The sequence below is a fragment of the Amaranthus tricolor genome, chromosome 2 (genome assembly GCF_026212465.1).
Source record: "Amaranthus tricolor cultivar Red isolate AtriRed21 chromosome 2, ASM2621246v1, whole genome shotgun sequence".
Classification (NCBI taxonomy): Eukaryota; Viridiplantae; Streptophyta; class Magnoliopsida; order Caryophyllales; family Amaranthaceae; genus Amaranthus; species Amaranthus tricolor.
The window spans coordinates 3,970,304-3,993,672 of NC_080048.1; the positions used below are offsets into that span (position 1 = coordinate 3,970,304).

A 23,369-nucleotide genomic window follows, 5' to 3' on the forward strand; every position below is an offset into this window, starting at 1 on the left:
AATGATTTTAAGATAATTTAAAAAATAATTTGAGTAATTAAATTATATAGATAAAAATTAAATAATTTAAAATTTTGAAAAATTAAATTTTAAATAAGTAAAGTATAATTACTTTTTGAAACTAAAAGTAAATAAAAATAAATTAAAATAAATTAATTTGAATAACTAATTTTAAAATAAAAATATAATAAAAAATTTGAAATGAAGAAAAGTCATGAGTAAAGCATGTTTAAGGCCACATAAGCCAAATTATTTTCATGAATTTCTACATAAGAAAGTAAATAAGTAAGTTATGTTTTAGGTTAACAATAGGTAAAACACCAATATAAAAAAATAACTCTAGAATTGTGTCTTATGTTAGTTGTATGAACTTTCTATTTTTAGGTTAAATTTTAAGTTCGTTTACATTTATTGTTCACCTTCTCTTAGCTTATCATAATTCATAAATGCATTGTAATCGTAATTATAAAAAAATTAGCTCACTCTATAAAAATTGAAGTTATAAAATATAATAATGTTCAATAATGCAAATTGCCGATTATGATTTGAAATTCTTGTTCTTACACTTTGAATTTACAACTTCTAAGCAAGTAATTTTTTGTTGTTAGAGAGATAAAAGTGTTATGGAGTGGTATAAAATGCTTTCAAAAAAATTATGTTCAACAATATTTTAATAATTTAAAAAAAATAACCGCCTTCCTCTCCCCTTCTCCTTTTCTCTCTTCTCTTTCTAAAAAAACTAATCTTCATAGTTAGTTTGGAGCTATCATCAACCTTTTGGTTGATGATAAGCCCCCTAAATTTGTTCGTTTTAAGCTTTTTGAATATGATTAGAATAAATATTTGTCCTCTTCCTACAGGAGAGTTGTTCTACCCATTCATTAGGTTGATTCTACCCATATATTGGGTTGTAATCTCTATCTTCGTGAGACTTTGAGATATGAAGTTTGGTTTGTAATTGATTTGTTGGTAGAGATTAATGCGATAATGCAGCAGACACCAAAATCGCAATTACCATCAACTAGATCAAACTCAACTCTATCTCAAGACTACAACAGATCGGAAGACCCCCTCGTAGAAGGCTGTGTCAAACAGCGGTGTGGAAGAGGATATTCAAAATTGTCATATCTCATATACAACGATCGTAGTTTTGTTAATTTTGAATTATCTTCGGTTGAAGTTGTTATGTACTTGCTAATTTTTATCTCTGATGTGGATTTTGTATTACTTTTTATTAATGAATCAGGTATTATTCAAAAAAAATATATTTTAATACTTTTAATAAATAATTTTTGAAAATGTGGCGACATTTTAAAAGCCGAATTTTTCTAAATTGATTAAACTGATGAAGTTTTAATACAAAAATACAAATAAGAAATCAATTGAAGCGCGGGAGTTTTGACTATGTTTCCCGCCAACACAAATCTAATCAAATGAATCATTTTGCAATCCCGGATGTAATTTCCCGATTCATCTCATCTTTCTCAAAATTTTCACGATCCATTCATTTTTCACAAACATTTTAATATTGATTATCCCAAATTAAACTTTAACAGGGGTTTTAAGCTTTCTGGAAAACCCTAATTCCTCCAAACCTGTAATTAGTCGTCAATGGATACTGAAGGATTGTCAATTACATGCGCCGGTTTAGGATCTGTCGAAAACGACGAAGATGGAAATACTGTTTATGTCAAGGAAGAATTTTGTTCAGGTATATTTAAAACCCTAATTTCATTTTTCAGTGAAGCTGATTTTGTTACATTTTAACTTGCTTATTGTACTGGTGGATTTTTGGTTTTATATACTTTTGTTTGTAGACAATTTGAAGGATTTGTTAAGGTATTTGCGTCGTGACGATCCGGAAAATCGAGAGGTGTTCAAACAAGTCTGTAAATGGGATATTGTGTCAAAGGATTTGATACCTATTATTGAATTTTGTCAAGATGATCGCAATTTGGTGATAAATGCAGGTATATGGTTTGAATTTGATGATGAAAATTTTGCATTTCAAGTGAATAATGACTTATTAGGGCTGATAAGTGTGACGGTTGGATTTGCAGTGAAAGTTTTGGTGTTTCTTACTATGCCTTTGGAAGCCATGTCCAAGGATTTCAACGAGCAGCTAGAATTTCTTTGGGGTATAAAGCAAGCTATCACTTCCAGTAATGTGGTTACTGTTATCGTCTCTTTACTTGAGAAGCCACTTGAAAATTTAGAATGGTATGTAGAAATTTAGTGTTCTGTTCATGAGTTAGTTGATTTAGCAGTAAATTTGTTGTAGACATATGTGCATGTGAGTCATTTTGCACTGAGAGGGTGACTTTGTCACAAATTTAGAAATTACCACTCACAATGTCAATTGGTTCTGAGTGTTAAACATACATGATTGACTCTCCAGAGGCTAGATGCTCCTAAACGGTGGGTTATGGGGTTTTTATTTATGCTTATTGCCGTAAACAAATTGTAACTTTATTGGAATAATGTTAAGAGTGTGATATGATTATGTAGTGATTGTTTTGATCATATAGATTTATGCCATTGTGCTGACTTTTTTGGTTAATATTTCATATTTGTAGTAGTTGAGACCTAAATTGGTCGTGTTGACTGAAGATTGCTGGGTTACATATGCATATCTTGCCTTTTTATTGTTACTTTCCTACATCATGTGGGTTTATAGGAATTAGACTTCTGTTAAGTTTAGATCCGTATATAGAAATCTTTCTAGACCTGACTTTGGTGAAATATATAGTGGGTGGTTCTGTTGTTTAATGTTTCGAATTTTGATTTTTAGTTCCTATTTGGTGGCTCTCCATATATAATTTGTGTGAGTTGATGTTATTGTATTATTGCTTTTGTGTTCAACAGCAAGGCATTCTCTGAGGACGATTGGAAACTTGTCCAACTGGTTCTGACTTTATTTCGAAATATTCTGGCCGTGCAAGACATCTCAGCTCACCAAAAGGCGTTAGGTTCTGCTACTATATATATATCCTTGCGAGATGACTTTCTTGACCTATTGTTTAGAGAAAATGTTATGGATTTGATTATAATCATAACTCAGCATGTTGGTTCTTGTCGCTATCTTCGGCATGATAACTTTCTCTTGCTAGAAATATATTATCACATATTCATGGGTCAGGATCCGGAGTTGATTGCTAAAATTTGTCTGGAGGAATCAAAGGTTGGATTTCTACAAGAGATTGGTTTAGTTTTTCAATTCAATTTTGAAATGTTAACGATGACCTATTGACCTATAACATTTTAATTTTTATTCTGAAGTAATATTTGTTGATGGGTTTACGGCATATCTTATGCACCTATATATTCATGCGTTAACTTAATCTAGCTCTTCACTATCACTTTTGTACAAACAATTTAACTATTATGTTTATTGAGTTGGTTAGGTAGATGAAGAAGCCAAACCATGTCTTGAAAGTCTCAGATGTATAATGCAAGAGGAGACAGAAAAGAGAAAGCTTACTAGATCGCATGCTACCCGGCACTCAAAGTTTAGTGGAACCTTTACACGACTTACTTTGGTAAGCCCTTTCTGTTAAAATGGTTCTCTTCATGTATTGTTTTCAAGATATCTGATGACAAGGAATTATATCAAACAGGATGGTTCTAAGACAATGTGCAAAGGAGTGCCTAGTTCTGCTTGTGATAAATTACTAAAACCAGAGAAAGTACACCGTGGTCGATTGAAAAGGATTGTGAAAGATTATGTCCGACTGCCCACAATGAAAAGAAGCATCTTGGAGAGACTTCATGACTTTATTGGCCAGTTTTTATCTGGGGGATACAATGGTACTGAGAAGCATTTTATTTTTCATGTGTATGCCCTTTCTATTTACAAGTCTAAGCTGTGTACTGATTGGCTTACTCATCAGTGCTGATGCAGTTAGTTGCCCAAGATATTGAGAAGGAGCACGATGATTTACAAACCAGTGACGTTCACATGTTCTTTCACCTTGCTCAGTTTGCTACATGTTTTCAATTTCATAAATTCCAATCGACAAAGGTGAGACCTATCATTTTTTGGAAAGATACATGAATATATATTGGCTATAGATACGTGAGCAGGTTTTCTATCCCTATAAAATTAACATAAATACTCCTCCAATCACTTTAAGTTTGCTAATAAAATTAACATGTTGCGAGGGAAAATATTATTTTCAGAAGCAAACTTAAGGGATAGAGGGAGTAGATACTTTCTAAATATAATTACTATTTGCATATCCTTGGTACATATGGAAAATATTCAAGTTCATATTAATAGAAAATAATTTAGTTAAAATATTTTAATTTACCTAGTTCATGAGAACCTGCAGTATCCAAAGTGCCAACTTTAATTGAACGGATGTACTATGAAATAGGGTCTGAGGATAATCTCATATTTTTAATTTTTAACAGCTTTTGTCTAAACATTACTCAGTTCCCTTCTCTAAATTGTGTGTACCACATATTAGTTTGGAAAAGACTCAATTTTATAAAGGATTTGCAACACTTGTCCTTTCACTATTTGCTTGAGAATAGAATGGTATTTTGCACCTGTCATTTCTGGAAAGAGTAATCAGAAACATCAAATGCTAGTCTCAATTGCTACATATTTGTGTTATTCAGCTTATATTTTCATCTTAAGTTTCTTTAGTTAACCTCTCTTTTCTATCAGTCAAATTCAAATGCAGATGTCAACACTGAATTTTCTGTCAGTGATGATGATGATAGCACATTGTTTAAAGGTGAATTATGTGGGCCCATCGCATCAACCTTGAATGATTCAATGTTTGGATTAGTAATAGCAAAGTGGCAATTTGCTTTTGACGGGTTGAAGGAAATAAAGAACAATGCATTTCTTTCAGTTGCTGGATCCCTTTTAAAAATTATGGTAATTCTTTTTTCTTTTGGTGATTGCCTTGTTTACTTAAATCGGAAAAAGCAATAATTTGTTTGTATGTTGTTGATGGGTTAGACTTGATGAATTAAATGTTTATATAGCATATATAAAATGTTTGCTTTGAATTTATCACGTTTAGAATTTGTATTTTTTTAGAAAGAAGGATTTACAATATTACATCATGTTTTCTTCCAATTCATGCTATTCAACTCAGTTTAAGCAGCGTAAAATACTTTTCATTACTATGCAAGGTAACCTGATTAGAAATGCATCAACTGAAATATCATTTACTTTGCTATGAAATTTATGGCCACTGTTGAATAGTTGTTGTAATTGATGAAGGGAATGCATATTTTATATATACACAGTTAAATAGTAAAAGGCATTCATTGTTCTATTGTATAACCATATATAAGCTGGTCTTATGTCTCAAGGATCCATCTATTACATTTTATATGTACCTTGATGACATTCTTTTGAGATAATAAATTTATGTTCTTCCCTAAATTAGCTTTATTCACCAAACCCTTTTAGTGGTTAATTGTTTATTTTCAAAGGTCACAATTTTACAGTTACATTTGAATGCTTTTGTTTTCTGCATTGTTTGTCTTGATTTTCGATTCATGAGACCTAGTTTTACCGACAATATAGAGCTATTCTATATGGCTTGTATTAAGGTTGTCCTGTTGAAGTTGAGATTGAGGCTTTGACTTTGTGGTAGAAGTTATACCAGGTAAAACATGCAAATGATTTAGAGTTATCAATCTCTGCTATCTCAGCTATCTAAAGATTAAAAGTGATCTATTTAATCTCTTATGTATGTATCCATGTTGACGTTTCAACAGATCCGGATGTTGGATTTGGTGCTCAAGATGATGCCTGAAAAATCTAGGGAACCACAAACTGCTCGTACAATACTTTATAAGCTGTTCTATGATCAAACTGATCAAGGGTTGACTCAATTTCTTTTGAATATGTTTAGATCATTCAATGCTCACAAACAACCTAAAAGGTAACTTGCATCCTCTTGTTATTGGATATTTGGATTTATCTTTGTTGTCTTATTTTTGAAGCCCATATCGTGTTTTTGCAACCATTGGTGAAGGTTTTAATTTGAGCATGATATTTTTTTGGCCTCTCTTCACATTTTTATGCTATTGCAATATTATTATTAATTATTGCTAAAAATGTTTTGTTTAATTTTTCATTTGAGTGTCCCTTGGAAATAACCTTTCCCTTGACCAAGCTTAGTGAAACATAATTCGCTAGTTAGTTTGCCTTTTGAATTGGCAATTCGTTCAAAATGGTTCAAAGATAGCCTAAAACCGGCCACAATTCTCTTTTTTTATTCGCGATTCGCGAATCATGTGACATTGATCAAGCCCTTAGCATACTTATGAAAATAGTGTTGGCACATGCAACCTTATGAGACCTTAGTCTTTGTTGAGTTCGCCATTTGATGAAATAGAGTTTAGTTTGATGAGCGTAGAAAATAGCTTGGTGCCCTCAGCATGTGTTGTACTGAGTTGGCTGCTAGGGCAAGAATCAAGTTCTTGAAAGTAAGAAAGTTATCTACCTCTTATTTGCATGCTTGTTATTTCTTTGAGACAAAGGATGATCATACTTTTGGAATGCCAAGTTGTCATAGTTCTAACCTTTCATGTGATAGCTTCTAGTCACTCTTTTCATGTAATGTTTTAATGATAAAATTTGTTTGTCCGTTATGTATACTCTAAATTGTAAGTTTATGCTGTTAAGATCATCAATTCTTTAGCGGATAGCTGACTCAGTACATTTCACATTCATGCTTTTACTAGGCTTCATTATAGATAAGCTTCTACTCTTAGGATTCCCATCTATGCATTATGGATCTTTAGTTTGGGGTTGTAAATTTACTATTTCTGGGTTTTTCCCAATAGTCATATGTATTTGAATTAGCATCGTTGCTCTGTGTTATATTTCACGTCGTACTGGTAGTTTTGTATCTTGGCGTACATAATTTGTAATTGCAGCTATTCTATCTTTTGCTAGTGATCTTGCAGATTTGGTTGAGATATTACATGTAGTTATAAGGCTTATGGAGAAGCTGCAAACTCATGGCAAATTAAGGGTAATTTAATAACAATAAACTACTTTTTAATATGTGAATATATTTAAACCTGCAAGTTGCTTCTCCAGTGCTTTAATCAACAGTTATTTTACTTAAATTGTAAAATTGACCAATGTGTACTACCTAGGTCTTCGTTTATTGCTCAGTACACCTTCTCATGATAAGTACTCCAATTGTCTATGAAGCCTTGAATTTTTATTGCTATTTTTCTGAAGAAATAAATGTGCACATGTCCCAATCGTTAAACCCCTGGGTTAATGGGTGACATATCATCTTGCTTTTAACACAGGTGGCCCATGGTCCAATTGTTGCAATGAACTTTCTGTTGCAATCTTAGTTTAAAGGTGCAAGGTACCTAAGACGCTAAGGTCCCCATAGCTAAGGCATCTCTAGGCGCAAAACAAAGGCTAGAGTAGACTTTGGGTCTGAGGCACTTGAACCCAATAAATAATAAATTAAAAACCCTAAAAGAACCCAGAAGAAGAAAAATAAAGATAAGAGAACTAAAGAAGAGAAGATAAAATAATAAAAATAATAAATAAGACATAGCTTTGGTTTGCTACAACCTCACGGGCTTCTGAGGCGCTATACGACACTAGCCATCGGCACTCTGAGATTCTCGCCTAAAGGAATCGACTTTACTATTCCTATCAAAATGCCCAGCCCATAGACCACCCATGCCTCATGCCTTATGCGCGCTTAGGCATGCTTGGACACTTATTTCAAAACTAAGGTTGCAACTAGACGCACTTGGTGGATGGATTTCTTTTTTGTGGCATGCATATCTTACCCTTGTAAGTGTCATAAATTGAAGTCATGCTATTCTTCATTGTGCTAATATGCATATCAGTTGTCACCACATGATCCTACAATCTCCTTCTATCATCTCCTTTCTGCTTGATTAATTTTTTTTCATTTCTCATTCACCCAAAATATTTCAAAATATAGAAGCATCGTGGCCATTATTTTACAACAATTTTACACGTTGGCTTAAATTTCAACTTGTGGTTATCATGGACACCTGGTCTCCATTTTTTTATTGCTTTTATTTTTTTCCCTTTGACATTTGTTTTGAAGTACTGATAACTAAAACTTTCTTTGTCTGTGTTTCAAAGGTTGCCAAAAAATCCAGAAAGGCAAAGAAGAAACAGGACATGAAAAATAGAGAAAACAAAACTGTTGGAGATGATGCCACCATACTGAATGAGATCCAGTCTTTAGGTGCTAAAAATCTTCCTCCTGCTGTTGATCATTGTGATAAGGAAGGGTCAGCAGAGGCACTCTATGATGAGCAAGAAGCGAATACTGTTAGTCAACTTGACAAGATAAAAATATCTAGAGACAAGAGACAAGATTCAACTTTTAGTCTTCCAGTGGGTGATCTTGAGAATTCTCATCCAAGTTATGATCAACTAGGAGATGAAGAATATAATAAAATTGGCGAGTCACGGAGGGATGAAGAATCTAATCAAATTCACGTGTCACGAAGGGACGAAGAATCTAATCAAACTCATGAGCCACTTAGCAACCATGGTAAAGCCAGTCAAACTAAAGACGGCGATGTTATTAATGGAGGAGATGATTGTGATTCCTCTGCAGATGAACAACACACTGTAACAAATGAAGTTGATTTTAACATGACCCCTTTACTACTATCATTGGCAAATAGTGCCATAATCAGTAACCTCTGTTGGTTACTTAAGTTTTACAAGAGCAATTCCATTGCTACAAACCACTACATATTGTGCTTGCTTAAGAGGGTATCAGATGATTTGGATCTTGCTCCCATGCTATATCAGGTGATAATCACGAAGGAAATATCTACGTAGATGTATGAATTATGTCTAATATGTAATGTTATTACAATTGAAATGTATCTTATCTTTTTCCTTCATTTTTTTTTGGCTTTTAACAGCTGTCCTGCCTTGTCATATTTTATGATATCCTAAACGAGCAGAAGGCATGCCCAAATAAAGAATATCAGAACATTGTCCACTTTTTGACTACTTTTGTAAGGAGGATGATGAGGAAAATGAAGGATCAACCACTTCTTTTTGTGGATTTGTTATTTTGGAAGACACGCAGAGACTGCCAGTACATCAATGTTGAGTATATCCGACATGAGGTTAGTGGATTCCAGAAAGGAGTTAGGAAATGGGAACATGCTGATGAAACTGACCCATCACAAAGCAAAAATGGCGTAAGGAAGAGCTTTGCAGATGCCCTCGGGGATGATGAATATGATGTTATCCTTCCCAATCAACATTTTCTCGAGAAGTAAGATTTTTTTTTTTCAAACTTAAAACTAACATTTTATTGTCTCGAAGGAGTGATGAAAGTGAGATGAATGGTGTGATAACTTTTAAGTGAAATCTATGACGTAGATCTTAAAAATCTTGGTCATCAAGGGGTGCCTAATCCCTGGAAAATAAAATTCCATAGAAGATATTGTGTTTCCTCAAAATTCTTAGTTTTTTAAGGTGTCCTCGCAAATCATGCTGTTTTAACTAACCATCTCCATCCATAGGGACGAAGACGAAGCTGCGGGAGACGCCACTTACGTTAATGATCCTGGGAATAAGGCCATGTACGATATTTTGAACTAGATTCTTGTCTGATGATATTTGTCATGCTTAACTTAATGCAATTTCCTTAATGAGTTTATTCTTTTATTTTAGAAAAGAGAACTGTGTGGAGGATGATCTTCAAGGGATCATAAAAAGGAAGAGAAGATTGGTTCTCAATGATAAGCTAGAGGAAGACATAAAGGGGCTTTATGAGAAGTAAGTTTATACTTTGATACAAGTTTCTGAGACAAGACTTAAAGCGATTGTTTGTACTTAGCTGTAAGTATTAGTGGGTTGTTTAATTTGATATGCAGCATGTTGATTTTAAATACTGCATCACTTTTTAAAATACTTCATTACTGGCAAGACAATTATATTTAGGGTGGAAAATTATAATGCGGTTTGAAGACCAGAAACTTTATCGCCTTGATTCATTGAATACTGATGGAACATAATGTCAGCAATAGATAACATTGATAATAACAACATTGCATTACACAAACACCACTAAGTTGGCTCCCAGCTACGCTGGGTGAAGGGGGGAGACGCTCAAATGTACGCAGCATTACCCTTGTATTAACAAAAGACTGTTTTGATTGACTCTTGATTGTATACATCATCTTCAACTTTAAATAAATAATTACATGAATTAGTTTACCAGTCTTTTTCACTATAATCCAAAAACCAAAGCACTATGAATCTTTTGCTCCATCGAGAAGCGGTAACAGAAAAAGTAACTTTGGAATGCCACTTAATGCCCTCTAAAATAATAAGCACAATGCCCTCCTACTGTGCATTCACAGTTAAGTTTGTAATAAGTTGGATCCAACTCGTTGGACAGATGGAAATCTTGTAATGATGTTTCTGTACTTTTATTGGTATTACAGGTACAAGGACAACCCAAATTGTACTCAGTTGATTGCAGAATCTCTTGATCCTGATGGAAATATCTCTCTTGCCCAAGTTTTTCGCACGTGTAAGAAACTAGGATTACAACTTCCGTCAAAAAAGAGCAGCAACATTGCCTATTTACCTAATGATATCAATCAAGACGAAAATGGAAAACCGGAAATAGGCATTACTCTTCAAGACTCAAATCACCGAGACAGATCCTCCGACTTAGGGAGACCAATGTAAGTATATTCTTCCGAAATCTTGATAATTACCTTATTCTGTTCAAATACAATATTTTTTGGAATTTGAGATTTTAACCTGAACCGTAAATATGTGAATGAGTGAGTAGTACATGTTTGAGACAAAACTAGAATATTTCTGTTTCTGACAGAAGTTTGTTGAGGTTCTCAGGAAGGTTAGAAAGAGAGGCCGTGCTATCAATGAAAATCAGGAGCTGAAAATTAGAAGCCTATTTGAGCAGTAAGTGTTTCTTTTGCATTTTGAATGTTTACTTACAAGTGCATACCATCACACTCAGAAATATAGATAAGAATGCCTTGTTGTGGGTTAAAGAAATTAGAAATCTTCATTGTTAGCTACTTAGTTTTGGTGTGTTCTGTGCAGTTTTAAAGATCATAATAGGTGCAGTCACATGATTGCAAAAGCGCTTGACCCGAATGGAACAGTGACAGCAGTCCAAGTGTCCCGTAAACTTAAGAAACTTGGTTTGCACACTTCTCGAATGAGAAGTAAACCAAACAAGCAAAAGATGGACGATGTTTCTACAGATGACGAGGATGATTTAGATAATCAACCTTTGTCTTTGCTCAGGAAAAGGTAATTACTACTGCATTGTGCTGTTCATATTGTCCTGTGTACTGATGTTTAAAAAAGGATCAAAACTTGTGTTTAGTTTATGTCAGTGCTTATCTAAAGTGGTTCATATGCCTACATTTCCTACTTGACAAAATCGCAAAATGGAATGAGCTTTGTTTTGTTTCTGAGGCATGCTTGGATTAGAGGAAGTGATGATTTACTACGGGGTTAAAAGGAGATAAATTAGGGAAAGCGAAACACGTGCAGAGAGGGTGGGTTGGGGGAACTATTACCTCCAGTTTTGAGGGGGAGTGATATCACTCACCATTTCACTAGAATCTACATATTGGAGAGGGCATATAGTTTTTTAGTCAGATTATCTAAATTAGATCACTCAAATCTCAATTCAAGCATGTCTTTATTCCTTAATGTTGGTATTTTAAAAATAAATAGTTGTCCGCTAGTCTAGTCAAGGCTCATTTTGTGGCAACTCTAGACTGTGATAAGAGGATTTCGAGACTTCCAAGTTTTCTACAACTTTTCTGTATTATTACTAGGATCAAAAAAATTCAGCTTTCTTTTTCACTTATCTTGTATTACGAAATGTACCGAGAAATATAAACAAGTCAATGTAAGATGGAAATTCTGATATTGATCGGTTGTGAATTTGTAGTGTAGAGTAGCACCAGATATTTGATTCAATAGAATGGATCAGCAAGTGCAGTTTGGCCAAGGGTTTTACAATTATTTATTTTACACTTTTTTAACATGTAGACCTTATATAATTATATATAAAGGAGTTCGAAAATTAATTAAAGTTCTTTGATCGTTTTTTCAGGAACAAAAACGAAGACACTTCATCTAAAGAGCATTTGGGCAGTTCAAACTATAATCACTCATCAAGGTCTCATTCAGATGACGAACAATTAATTAGCTCCATTTTAAAGTATGTGTTACCATGCACTGTCTTCCCCCCTTCCATGCAGAGCAGCTATACTTTCCTTTTTGTTTCGTTTTTAACCCTGTATAAATCTTTAATTACAGAAAATCTAGAACATCAAAAGACAAGGTAGCAGATGCTTCAACTAATACAACAAATACGGTTCGAGAAGATACTAGGAACCAATCTTCTGAAAGTTTAGAAGAAAGGTAGAGATCAACAAATTACGTACAAATCATGGCTTCAGCGTTTGAGAACTTGAAAGAGTCGTAGCAGCAGCTGTTTTCTGAATACAGTTGAAGCAACAAATTTTGATTGGTGTTGCTCTTGCAACTTTAAGTTGGTCTTTCGGCCCTCTGAATTCTGAAATGTCAATGTGCTTAATCTATCATATCTACACTTGTGTTTGCAGGGAGCAAAGAAAAGATTCATTCATTATCAATAGTAACTTGTCTAGTTCCCCAAGATGTATATGCTTTGGGGAATCTTGATGCTAGTGAATTGACCCTAGAGTTTGTACGCAGTAGGATCTACATTACATGTTTGCCTGGAGATTATATGATGCTTGCAAATTGGTGTGTGAATTTTGTCCATATTTTTGCGTTTGGTTGTTTAACGATGCATCTTTTTCTTCTAGGGACAAACAAAAGGAAACCAAGGGCGTAAGTTCAGCACATCAAGCTGCTAAGCTTAGTGAATGGGATGAAAGAATTAAGTATGACAGGCTGTCTGATACTTCAGATGGTGCCTCAGATCATGGCAGCCCTGGAAGCGATGCACAAAATGACGCTATTCTTGACAGCGGTCGTAAGCGTAGATCTCTTGCACTGGATGACGATGCCGGTACTGTGCAGCATGAGCATAATTATAGTGAATTGGAAGATTCAGGGGATGAACAGGCACCTAGAACATCACCTGAGAATTCTCAAAAGAGAAGGAAGCTCAGGATAGTGATGGATTTTGATGACGATGAGTAGTACTCTATCCTACTTGCTTGCCATCAATGTAAATTGGATTTTGCTTATGATACAATGTTCTGGAAGCAATTTGCTCATGAAAGATATCTGAAGTGAAACTATTTTCAATAGTACCGCCTTCAATCCTGATGCCGTCCTTTGTGTCACCATATATGAAAACAAAATAGAAATTTGTTTTTGTGACAGGGGTTCGATTTGCATCATTTATAGAAAGAATTAATATCAATGTAACTTGGATTTGTTTTTGTAGTTGGAGTTTAGATCACACGTAGTATGGAAATGACCAACAAAAGTACGCAACATATAAGTATGGGGTCGTTCCTCCTTTTCTTCATGTTTGCTTTCTTGATCATTTTCCCTGCTTAAATTGGGTTGGAAGTTCTACTTTTAGAACGGAGATTGAACAAGTTGAACCAACAAAAGCAGCAATGCTTTGATGAAATGAAAGAATATATTCAGTTTTGATGTTTTACATTATCCAAGTATGCAACAAATAAATCGTTCCATGTATCTGTAATGCCAGGTAAGCACCAATGCATGCAATCATCATGCTTCTTTCCACCGGCGTTTGATGGATGAGCATCTGCTCGAAATTCACTCATATGGGTTATGTTCAATACATAGAAACTCGATCCTTTGAGGGCCTTGTACAAGTAATCATTAACGAGGCGTGTCTCAACATTGGTTCCATTATTCTCGACACTAAAAAGTTCTTCAACCTGTAGAAATCATACATTATTGAAGCCAAAATCTCGAAATCTCAGACAAGAACCACCTTGGTCCCAATACATTTTGGTGACTCTAAAATAGAAATAATGCAAATTCAAAATGATAAACTAATAGAATGATACATTTTGCCATCTATACATTTTGAACAAATTATCTACCTCTTGTGACACCAAAGACTTCAAGCGCGGGCAAGAACCACCTTGGTCCCAATAGCCTCCCTCAAAATGCCTAGGGGACTGTGTACGGAATATTCTTATCGAACCGGGTCGCATTTTGCTTTCGACATATAAATGTATAATATCTAAAAATTTAGCAGAAATAACAATTAAATACCCATAAATAAAGAAATAGACAAGGACGAAAACAAGGACGTAAACGCATAGAGTATATGAGACAACATGCACATGCAAAAGTATATGCAACTTTCATCTTTGGACTTGGTTCATAAATCATCATATTCAGTGTAAATTCAGTTAGGAATTAAGAAATATCGGGTCATCTAGGAATCAAGTAATGTTGAGTCTAGGGGTGTGCAATGGGCTGAATCCTCATTGGGGCCCTTGATCCAGCCCTTAAATTTAAGGGTTGGGTTGAAAGAAGGTTGGGTTTAAAATTTAATTTTGTAAAAATTAAAAAATAAGGGTTGAATAAGGGTTTTAGAAAGGGTTGTAAATGGGCCTAATCTAAACATTCTATTTTCCAGACTTTCCATTGTAAGCCCTTATCACTTCAAATTCATCAACCCTAAACGTCAAAAAATATGAAAAAGCAGCTTAAAATTATCAACTCTAAGTTCAAAATCAATCTTTGGTACATTAATCTTGCATCAGATGCTCTTCAAAATCATCAACCTTAATTTTTCAGTTGTGTTTTCTCACTTTATCTGTTCGAACAACCTGTTCAAAATCAACCTGTTCGAAATCATCTTGCATCAGAAGCTCTTCGAAATCGTTTCAGTTATCCTGAGTTGTCGTCCATTATCGGCTTGTTGAAGCACGTATATTTGCCCCCTTTTCTCACTCATATTTGGGTGCATTTGACATACTTTTGATTTTGATCAGTGAGAGTGTTTGTGGTGGACCTGGTCATTAATTTATTTCTCGGTGGCTTTGGGGAAATTTGATGAAGATCCCAAACCCTTATCTATTTCTCGGTGGCTTTGGGGAAATTTTTGACCAAGGATTAGAAGACTTTATTATTGAACAAGCTACTGTAAATAATTTTGTGTGGAATAAAAATATATTGAAGGACGTTGGCTTTAATGAACTACACTATATTTTGTTCTATATGTCATTTAAATTATTTTTTATATTAGTTTGAAAAACTATCACTTTAATATATAGATTTATATTGTATTAGCTTGTAATACTTGACAAATGTAAGATAATATATACAAAAGAAAAATGTGAATGGATTGTTAGATTTTGATTGAGATATATGATTTCACGATTACAGAATAAACAATCCAAGATCTCATTTATGATAAATGGAAAGCGAGGCTACTACATCATCTAGAGTGGAGCTTAGAGTGGAGCCGAAGCAAGATGGTTATAGTGAATATGCACCCTGAAATAAGCGGAAGAAGAAGTTATCTAAGGTATGGGTAGAGTATAATGAAGAAGTAAATGACAATGGTGTGGGAGTCGCAAATTGTAGGCATTGCAAAATTAATTTGGTTTGTGGACCATCTAAAGGGACATCACATTTAAAACGTCATTTGTTACAATATTGTCCGAAACGACCTAATGGACCGATTGGAGAGGTATTAATTAATGATAATAATGACATAAGGGAATTTGTGTTTGATATGAAAGAACTTAGAGTAGAAATTTTGAATTATATCATTGAAGGAGCTCACTCATTTTCAAATGTGGAAGAAAATGGTTTTAGAAGAATGATGGCTAGAGCTAATCCTCAATTTGAGCCATTTTGCCGAACTACTGTTATTAGGGATCTTTTTTCTGAATATTTGTTATAGGGAAAAATTGCAATGCATGTTGGTAAATACTCCTAGACTTATTAGTTTAACAATGGATTTGTGGGATTCGAAACATAGTTGACAACATTATATGTGTATTACGGCTCATTTTATTGACAAGAATTGGAAGTTACAGAAAAGAATCCTTAGGTTTCGAGCCATTTCTCCTCCATATAAAATTTATGATTATGTTTTTAAATCAATGGAAAATTGATCATAAAATTCTTAGTTTGACTGTTGATAATGCTACGTATAATGATGCTATGATATCTAGTTTAAAAGCTAGATTTTCAATGAGAGGGATGTTGGCTTTTGATGGATCATTGTTTGCAAAAATGCTTATTTACTTCAGATTTTCACAAATAACAAGGTGAAGTACACATCAAAAATTATGCGGCCCAAACAAAGACAAAAGGAAATTATAATATGAAGTAGAAGTAAATAGCAATAACGCACTAGATAATTATCTGTTACAAAACATTGCCACTATAATATGAAGTAGAAGTAAATAGCAATAACACAATAGATAATTTCTAATTTTAGATGCCTAAGTTAACCTTTTCTACAAATACAAATTTAGTTTATTTATTTACATTTACATTTATATTAGTTGGTTTCTTAAACAACCTTGTCAAGTTTATAATTGAACATATAAAGTCTTCAATAGGTTTTCATGTCTCACTTTGATGTTGTAGGCTTGTAGCCTTATACTAACTATACATTTTCAGCCCTTGTATCCTACACACTTTGACAACAAAAAGACAGTCTAATATTTTCATTCGTATTATTGTTGATAGAAGTGTGATATAGAAGTAAATAACAATTACAATGTGAGATAATTATCCGTTACAAAACGGTGCCATCATAAATAATAAGAAATGCTCAAACCTAACCTACCGCTCAACCTACTCCTTTGTTCGAACCTACTCCTTAGGATCCAAATCATGGGATGTGACTAGATTTTAGTGAGCTGATTGACACAAACCTACCGCTCAACCTGCTCCTTCCTTCAAACGACCATGAGTACGACCACTTAAACTTTAAGAAATCTTTTGGGAGACGATGAAGCTCATCTTCTTTTGATCTTTTAAGAAAAAGGCTTACTTTTCGATCCCAAACAGTGCGATCTGCTGCCCTCAACCCTTCATCTAGCTTGTCAATAAATGTTGTATATTTCACGTACTCTGATCTGTTTTTTACCCAAAATCAGCAAACCAAATCATTAGACAAAATTTTCAATCTCAAAAAGCAAACCAAAGTAACTAACTCTATCCCTTATAGTTATCAATAATCCCCATTCCACCCAATAGTCGCTCACACTTTTGAGTCGAATGGGGCTTATATAAGAAAGACTCGGAAATACTGCAGAGTTAAATGTCGGTTTGTTGCATAGAATCACTAGGCAACAAACCGACATCCAAACATTGTAAAACTAAAAGATAAGTAGAATACTTACGAAATCAATGAAGTGCAGGGTTTTTGCTCGTGGCTTTTCAAATTTACTAAACAACGAACATAAGGATAAACAGTTTCTTGGCCATCAACCAAGTAATTATCATATTCCTTTACCCGATGTGTTCCTATCACTTTACGCCCATGAGGATCGTAAGCAAAAATTGACTTGGGCGTCCCAACGAAAATAACATCAGAATTAGGATCTAAAGCATAGGGCATGAAGTATTTACTTATACGATAGTTGACACACGCATTTGACATCAACGATTTAATGCGGATTTTATGCATTAAAACCCACTTTGGAGCATCAAGAGACCCTTCCAGCCTCCAAACAAACATATAACAGAAGTCACGGTTTGAATAACAAAGACGATTTCTTGACGCCCCAATAAATCCGGTAACATTATTTCTGATGTTGAAGGGGAGTTTAATGTAACATACTTTCAGATGGTCAACATCAACACAGAGAAGATGATCTGGTTCAGATAGAGTGTAAAGAATACCGTTCGCATATACAGTCCGGTCACACCACTCATGCTCACAATCATCACCATCCGACAAAATTTTATGGACATCCCATCTGCCAGTCTCTGATGAATATATGTGCAACTTAAACCAACGACTTAATGAACAAAAGCAAACTATTTTGAAGTGAGGTGACCTACATGGGTCAAAAGCCAATGAAACCTGACAACGAGTGGTTACTTCGATACTTGCAGGAATTTCTATTGATTGTCCAGTAGCAGGATTGAACACATCAATTGTTCTTTTACCCTCTCGAACAAAGAGAAATAAACCATTCCAACATCCAATGAAAGGAATTGCGTTTGGTGCAGAAAATACACATCTAAGTCCTTCTGAAGAGCTCACCATTTCTCCATTTTTAGCATATGGTCCATCAGGAACATGAGCAACAACCAAATCACAGGCACGTTTCATCTCGCAGATAAATTTACTAAGGGGTGTTGAAGCAAATAGTTCAGGAATGCAAAAATTAACAATAGTGTCGTTCCATAATTTGCATATTATTTTACATCTCACCATTTCCTTGTCAGATAAGCGAATGAGAATGTCCACTAATAACTCGCTGGGCAGAGTAGACCAATCATGTAAGCAACGATATTTTTTTCTTTGAGACATTTTTGCTGTCATCATCTCTTGTCCCTCATCTGCCATTCTGAAAAGGGGAAGGGAATAATGTCAACATAAAAACATCAATATACAACATATTCCAAGTTACCAGGGAGCATAAAACCATGAAATTCAAGCATATGTAGGGGTATTCAAGGGGTCAAATATGATTGGGGGTAATTTTTATACATGCAGAATTTGTGCACTAGGTAAAGCAGTTATTCAACTACAATATAATTTCATACCCTTAAGTGAAATACTTACTAATGAACAAGAAAAACTCCCTCCGACATTACCTTAGCAGGATGTGATATCGTTCAACTTACTAACATTGCAAGATGAGGAATAGCATAAACTAGTAGCAAAAACCAATCAATAACTCACATATAGGTGATGTTTGGTTTGCTAAAATTTCAAGTAGGTAACGAAAACAATCAATGAATACCCTTTCTAATTGTTTGTATAATATGGAAAGTAATGGAATCGATTATCATAGGTTATTGGAATTGTTACTTTGTAGCTCCTCATGAACTAGTGGAAACAAAAACTCATCATCTCCCTTAATTGAAAAAGCTCATGAATACCCTATCTACAAGAGGATTCTTCTTAGAAGAATTGAGTTCTAGAGAGAGAAACCTAGTGAGAGAAGTTCTTAAGCTGCGATTTCTACGTGTTTCTTGAACTTCTCCTGTGCGATTTTTGTCAGCATTTTTTTTCAGAAATTGCTTGATTCCATGGGCAGACCTAAGAAGAATCCTCCCAATTTTGCAGCGAAGGGTGAGCAAAAGGTGTTGCAGCCTTCTAATAGTGTTTCGGAAGCAAAATCTAGGGATAAATTGATACCGATTGAGGAGGGTCAAAGTTCTTCGAATGCGGTATCCATGTCTGACATGCAGATTAAGGCTGAATGCCTTAAATCTTTGGTTAAATCCTTGAATAGAAAGGCTGAAAGGGAGTAGCAACTGAATCAATTTTGAGGTTCGATTGGATGATGTTGATGATTCGCAGCAGCAGGCCAAAATCATTGATCCATTGGTTACTGTTCGTCGCAATTTTTCAGTCTTTGAAGGTATGAACCTTAACTTTGTGTCTCCTTCATTTTCTAAAGGTATATCTCGAGCCATAGTTGATAGAGATGAAGTTTATTAACTGTAAATGCAATGGAAATTTACTGTGGCTATGTTTGTTGTGGGGTTTAAACCTAGTTTAATGGTCTTTACTAAATTTTTGAAGAGCAAATGGCGTAATCTTGAAAACCTATCGTCCATTTTACATGATGATGGTATTTTCTGGTTAAAAATTGCTCTGAACATGATGTTTTAGAACTCATTAAGGGTGGCAACTTCATGGTTGCAAGAGACCGGTTTTGGTTCGAAAGTGGGACGAGAATTTTGATTTTCAGAAGGATGTTTTGCGAGTTGTGTCTGTTTAGGTGCCTTTTGCACTTACCTACAAAGTTTTGGGGTGTGAAGTCATTGAGTAGTACTGTTAGTCTTCTTGGTGTTCTCATAGGTGCAGATGATTGTACCACTAAGAAAAGTAGGGTCAACTATGTTCGAATCTTGGTGGAGATAGATGTATCTAAACCTTTACCTAAGGTTCCTACTTTTTTTGTTCCTTTACCTGTGCAGAGTGACAAGAGTACTAGGCGTGCTACCTTCGCAGGTCAGAAGGAGACTAATAAGGGTCTTGAAGAGGGGGAGTGGATTCATGTCACAGGGAGGAAACAAAATCAGAAAGCTAAGTCTGTTGTAGGCTGTTGAGGGTACTAGTTTGATTAGTGGCTCTAATATAGATTCTCTTGATGGTGCTGGGATACCCCAAATCCCATTGGTGATGAATGAATTGTGCAACATGGAAGGTGAGAGGGGTTAGTGCTCCCCCTAGAGCCAAGATTGTTGGAAGATGGTTGAAAGAGCATGATGTTGGTTTGGTGGGTCTCTTGGAGACTCGTGTGAAAGCTATTCATATTGATAGAGCTGCTGGTAACATTGATAGATCTTGGAATTGGATTCACAACGGCCAATTTCATAATAGAATGCGCATTCTTGTTGGTTGGATACCAGACTTGGTGAATGTGCAGGTTGCAGTTGTTCATTTGCAGTTGAATCATTGTAGGGTGACTATTAAGAGTACTAATGTTTCTTTCTGGTTCACTATTCTTTATCGTCTTAATCAGTCCTTGTTTGATCACTCCTTGTTTTATGTACCTGTGCTAAGCAAGATAGAGGTAGGGGTAGGCCTTTTTGGTTCCTTAACTATTTAGCGGAACATAAGAAGTTTGAGAGTTTTGTTGAAGCTGCTTGGAGCTCTGAATGCATCGGGAATCCTATGGCTAGAGTGTGGCACAAGCTAAAATGTGTTAAACAAGCGCCCAAAAACTTTCATGTTCATCATTTCAGGAGCATTCATGACAATATGATTAAGTGGCAGCAGGCGCTTGATGAGGTTCAAGCTTGTCTGTTGGGTAACTCTTTTGATGGGGGTCTCCATGTTAAAGAAAGAGTTGCTTGTGAGCAGTTTCGGAAGTGGCAAAGAATGGAGAATTATGCTCTCCGGCAGAAAGCTAAATATACATTGGTTGAAGGGGGGTGATTCGCATACTCGTTTTTTCCATAGTGTTGTGAAGGATAGGACTAATCGGAACAGAATTGATTTTCTAAAAGATGATAGAGGGTTGTTGATGAGGAGAGACAAATTAAGAAGCTTGTTACTGATTCCTTTGGGTACTAGTGTTGATTCTCTTACATGCGTAGACATCCAGGCTATGAGGGATGGTCATCAAATTTCTCACTCTCAGGCTCTTGATCTGATTTAGAATGTTTCTATGGAGGATGTGGAGCATGCGCTCAGAGGTATTGATGATAGTAAAAGCCTTGGATTGGATGGGTTTAATTCTTTTTTTTTTTAATGAAAGTTTGGCATATTGTCAAGTATGATATTTTTGATGTTGTCTCTGATTTCTTTGGAAATGATGTCTTCTTTTCTCCTATTAACCCTTAATCCCTAAGGTTGCTAATGCTTCTTTTGTGAAGAATTTCAGGCCTATTTCTTGTTGCTCTGTGGTTTATAAGATTATTGCAAAAATTCTCACTACTAGGCTTTAAAGAGTCGTGTGTGATATTGTTGGTTAAGCTCAATCTGGCTTTATCCCTAAGCGCCTTATTACTAATAATGTTTTGTAGGCTACTGACCTCATCAAAGGTTATTCTTAGGCTCATGTTAGTCCTAGGTGTATGTTGAAGGTAGATATGGTCGAAGCTTATGATTCTATTGAGTGGCCTTTATTGAAGAGGTCTTGCAGGAGCTTGGTTTAACTCATAAGTTTATTGCCTGGATTATGACTTGTGTTTCTTCTGTTTCTTACTCTGTCATTAATAATGGGGTTTCTACTAAGCCTTTCAAAGCAAGGATGGGTCTCAGACAAGGGGAACCTATGTCCCCTTTTCTTTTTGCTAATACCATGGAGTATTTTTCTCGAGTTCTTTATAAAATGAAGGGTCAAAACATCAAGTTTCATCCTAAATGCAAGAAATTTGGGGTCATGGAATTACTTTTTGCTGATGATCTGTTGGTGTTCACTACGCCTGATGCCAAGTCTTTGAAGTCTCTCAGAAATGTTATTGATGAGTTTGCCAGGGTTTCTAGTTTTCACGTTAACAACAACTAGAAGGATTTGTTTACATTACTTATCTAAACCAAACAACTTTTTAAAGTAACACAATTAGTTTCCTTTCCACTCTCTTACTGGATTCCTTTCCCTTTCCACTAAAATGAATATACCAAACACCCCCATAGTGTGGCGCTCAAAGATAAGAGCCACTCGAATTTTATTAAAACCGCGCACCTACTATTAACAAAGAGCATTAGGTTTTTCCAATAGATACAAGTTGATCAAATGAGCTACTAATTCGGCAAATTTACTAAGGCAATCTGGTATTAAGAGTCGAATAGCAACACCATCATCACGTTAAACAAAATAAAAAAACAAGTAAAAGACTATCCAAATCCAAATAAATATATTTCCGATCAAAATACAGAAGCAGTAAAACAAACCCAATTGAAATTATTTCCAGACCTGAGTTTAGCATAAGTGAATAAAGCATCAAAAATAAGAAATTGCAAAACAAAGTGGAAAATTTAATCGGGCAATTAAGAACAGCAGGCAACTGAGGTTTTCTTTGAATTAAAAAGCGAAACTTACGAATATTCGTAAAACTTCTTTCAAAAATAAAAAGAAAAAACTGAAACTTTCTTATATTAATACAAGTAAAACCAGAAAATACTGAAATTTTCATACATTAATACAGGTTAAATCATTAAAGATAGAAACTTTCTTATATTAAAACAGGTAAAATCAAAAAAGATCGAAACTTTCTTATATTAATACAGGTAAAAACATAATTGATTGAAATTACTTATACGAATACAGTTAAAATCAAAATTTACCCTAATAATCTTCAAAGTTGCAAGGATTAACAGATCTGAACATAGAACTTTTAGATTGAAAGATAATTATGCAAACAGGTATAAGAATAACACCCCAATTAAAATCGGGAAGGGGAACGCTTACCTTGGGTTTACAGCTCCGGTGAGAGAAAATATATATTTTCAAAAGAGGGGAAAGATGAGAGAGTGCTGAGGGAGAAGGTTGTGCTAACAATTTATATACCGCTTGTCTTGTATGAGACCGTCTTATCGTGAGACGGGTCCATATAATAGCCCATTTATTGAATTAATTACTTTAACATCATAAGTAATCGTTTTAAGGTTATAAACAATCATTCTAAAACAATAAAAAGTAATTATATTAAAATTATAAGTGATCACTTCAAGACAAAAAATGTATATTAGGCCAGCCCAATAGAGATGGTC

The 23,369-nt window shown here is 34.7% G+C and overlaps 2 protein-coding genes across 3 annotated transcripts; one reads left to right on the forward strand and one right to left on the reverse strand.

Moving 5' to 3' along the window:
* Nucleotides 1–1,373: 1,373 nt before the first annotated feature.
* On the forward strand, nt 1,374–13,671 carry LOC130806297 (uncharacterized). 2 transcript variants are annotated; one of them, XM_057671309.1, is made up of 20 exons: nt 1,374–1,711; nt 1,818–1,970; nt 2,061–2,220; nt 2,866–3,181; nt 3,405–3,539; nt 3,618–3,807; nt 3,891–4,021; nt 4,673–4,888; nt 5,743–5,909; nt 6,929–7,007; nt 8,123–8,806; nt 8,923–9,284; nt 9,535–9,594; nt 9,686–9,790; nt 10,462–10,707; nt 10,880–10,948; nt 11,093–11,305; nt 12,123–12,230; nt 12,329–12,433; nt 12,862–13,671. In XM_057671309.1, the coding sequence occupies exons 1-20, from the start codon at nt 1,612–1,614 to the stop codon at nt 13,199–13,201; spliced, it is 3,939 nt and encodes a 1,312-aa protein (XP_057527292.1). In that variant the 5' UTR covers nt 1,374–1,611; the 3' UTR covers nt 13,202–13,671. The 2 variants fall into 2 exon arrangements, with proteins under 2 accessions (XP_057527292.1, XP_057527293.1); XM_057671310.1 differs by lacking the exons at nt 5,743–5,909; nt 6,929–7,007 and having other exon boundaries at nt 1,380–1,711.
* Nucleotides 13,672–16,381: 2,710 nt separating this feature from the next.
* On the reverse strand, nt 16,382–23,131 carry LOC130806170 (uncharacterized). Its single transcript, XM_057671124.1, has 3 exons — nt 23,068–23,131; nt 17,365–18,540; nt 16,382–17,097 (listed from the first exon to the last, which is right to left on the reverse strand). The coding sequence occupies exons 2-3, from the start codon at nt 18,537–18,539 to the stop codon at nt 16,851–16,853; spliced, it is 1,422 nt and encodes a 473-aa protein (XP_057527107.1). The 5' UTR covers nt 18,540; nt 23,068–23,131; the 3' UTR covers nt 16,382–16,850.
* Nucleotides 23,132–23,369: the final 238 nt, after the last annotated feature.

What these genes read in the sequence shown, in the direction of transcription:
- LOC130806170 (XM_057671124.1), bottom strand. Translation starts at nt 18,539, where the DNA reads ATGGCAGATGAGGGACAAGAGATGATGACAGCAAAAATGTCTCAAAGA. An exon ending in CCCTGCACTTCATTGATTTC is followed by an intron (nt 17,098 to 17,364) that starts GTAAGTATTCTA and finishes GGTAAAAAACAG; the next exon opens with ATCAGAGTACGTGAAATATA.
- LOC130806297 (XM_057671309.1), top strand. Translation starts at nt 1,612, where the DNA reads ATGGATACTGAAGGATTGTCAATTACATGCGCCGGTTTAGGATCTGTC. An exon ending in TTTGTCTGGAGGAATCAAAG is followed by an intron (nt 3,182 to 3,404) that starts GTTGGATTTCTA and finishes TGAGTTGGTTAG; the next exon opens with GTAGATGAAGAAGCCAAACC. An exon ending in CCTTTACACGACTTACTTTG is followed by an intron (nt 3,540 to 3,617) that starts GTAAGCCCTTTC and finishes TATATCAAACAG; the next exon opens with GATGGTTCTAAGACAATGTG.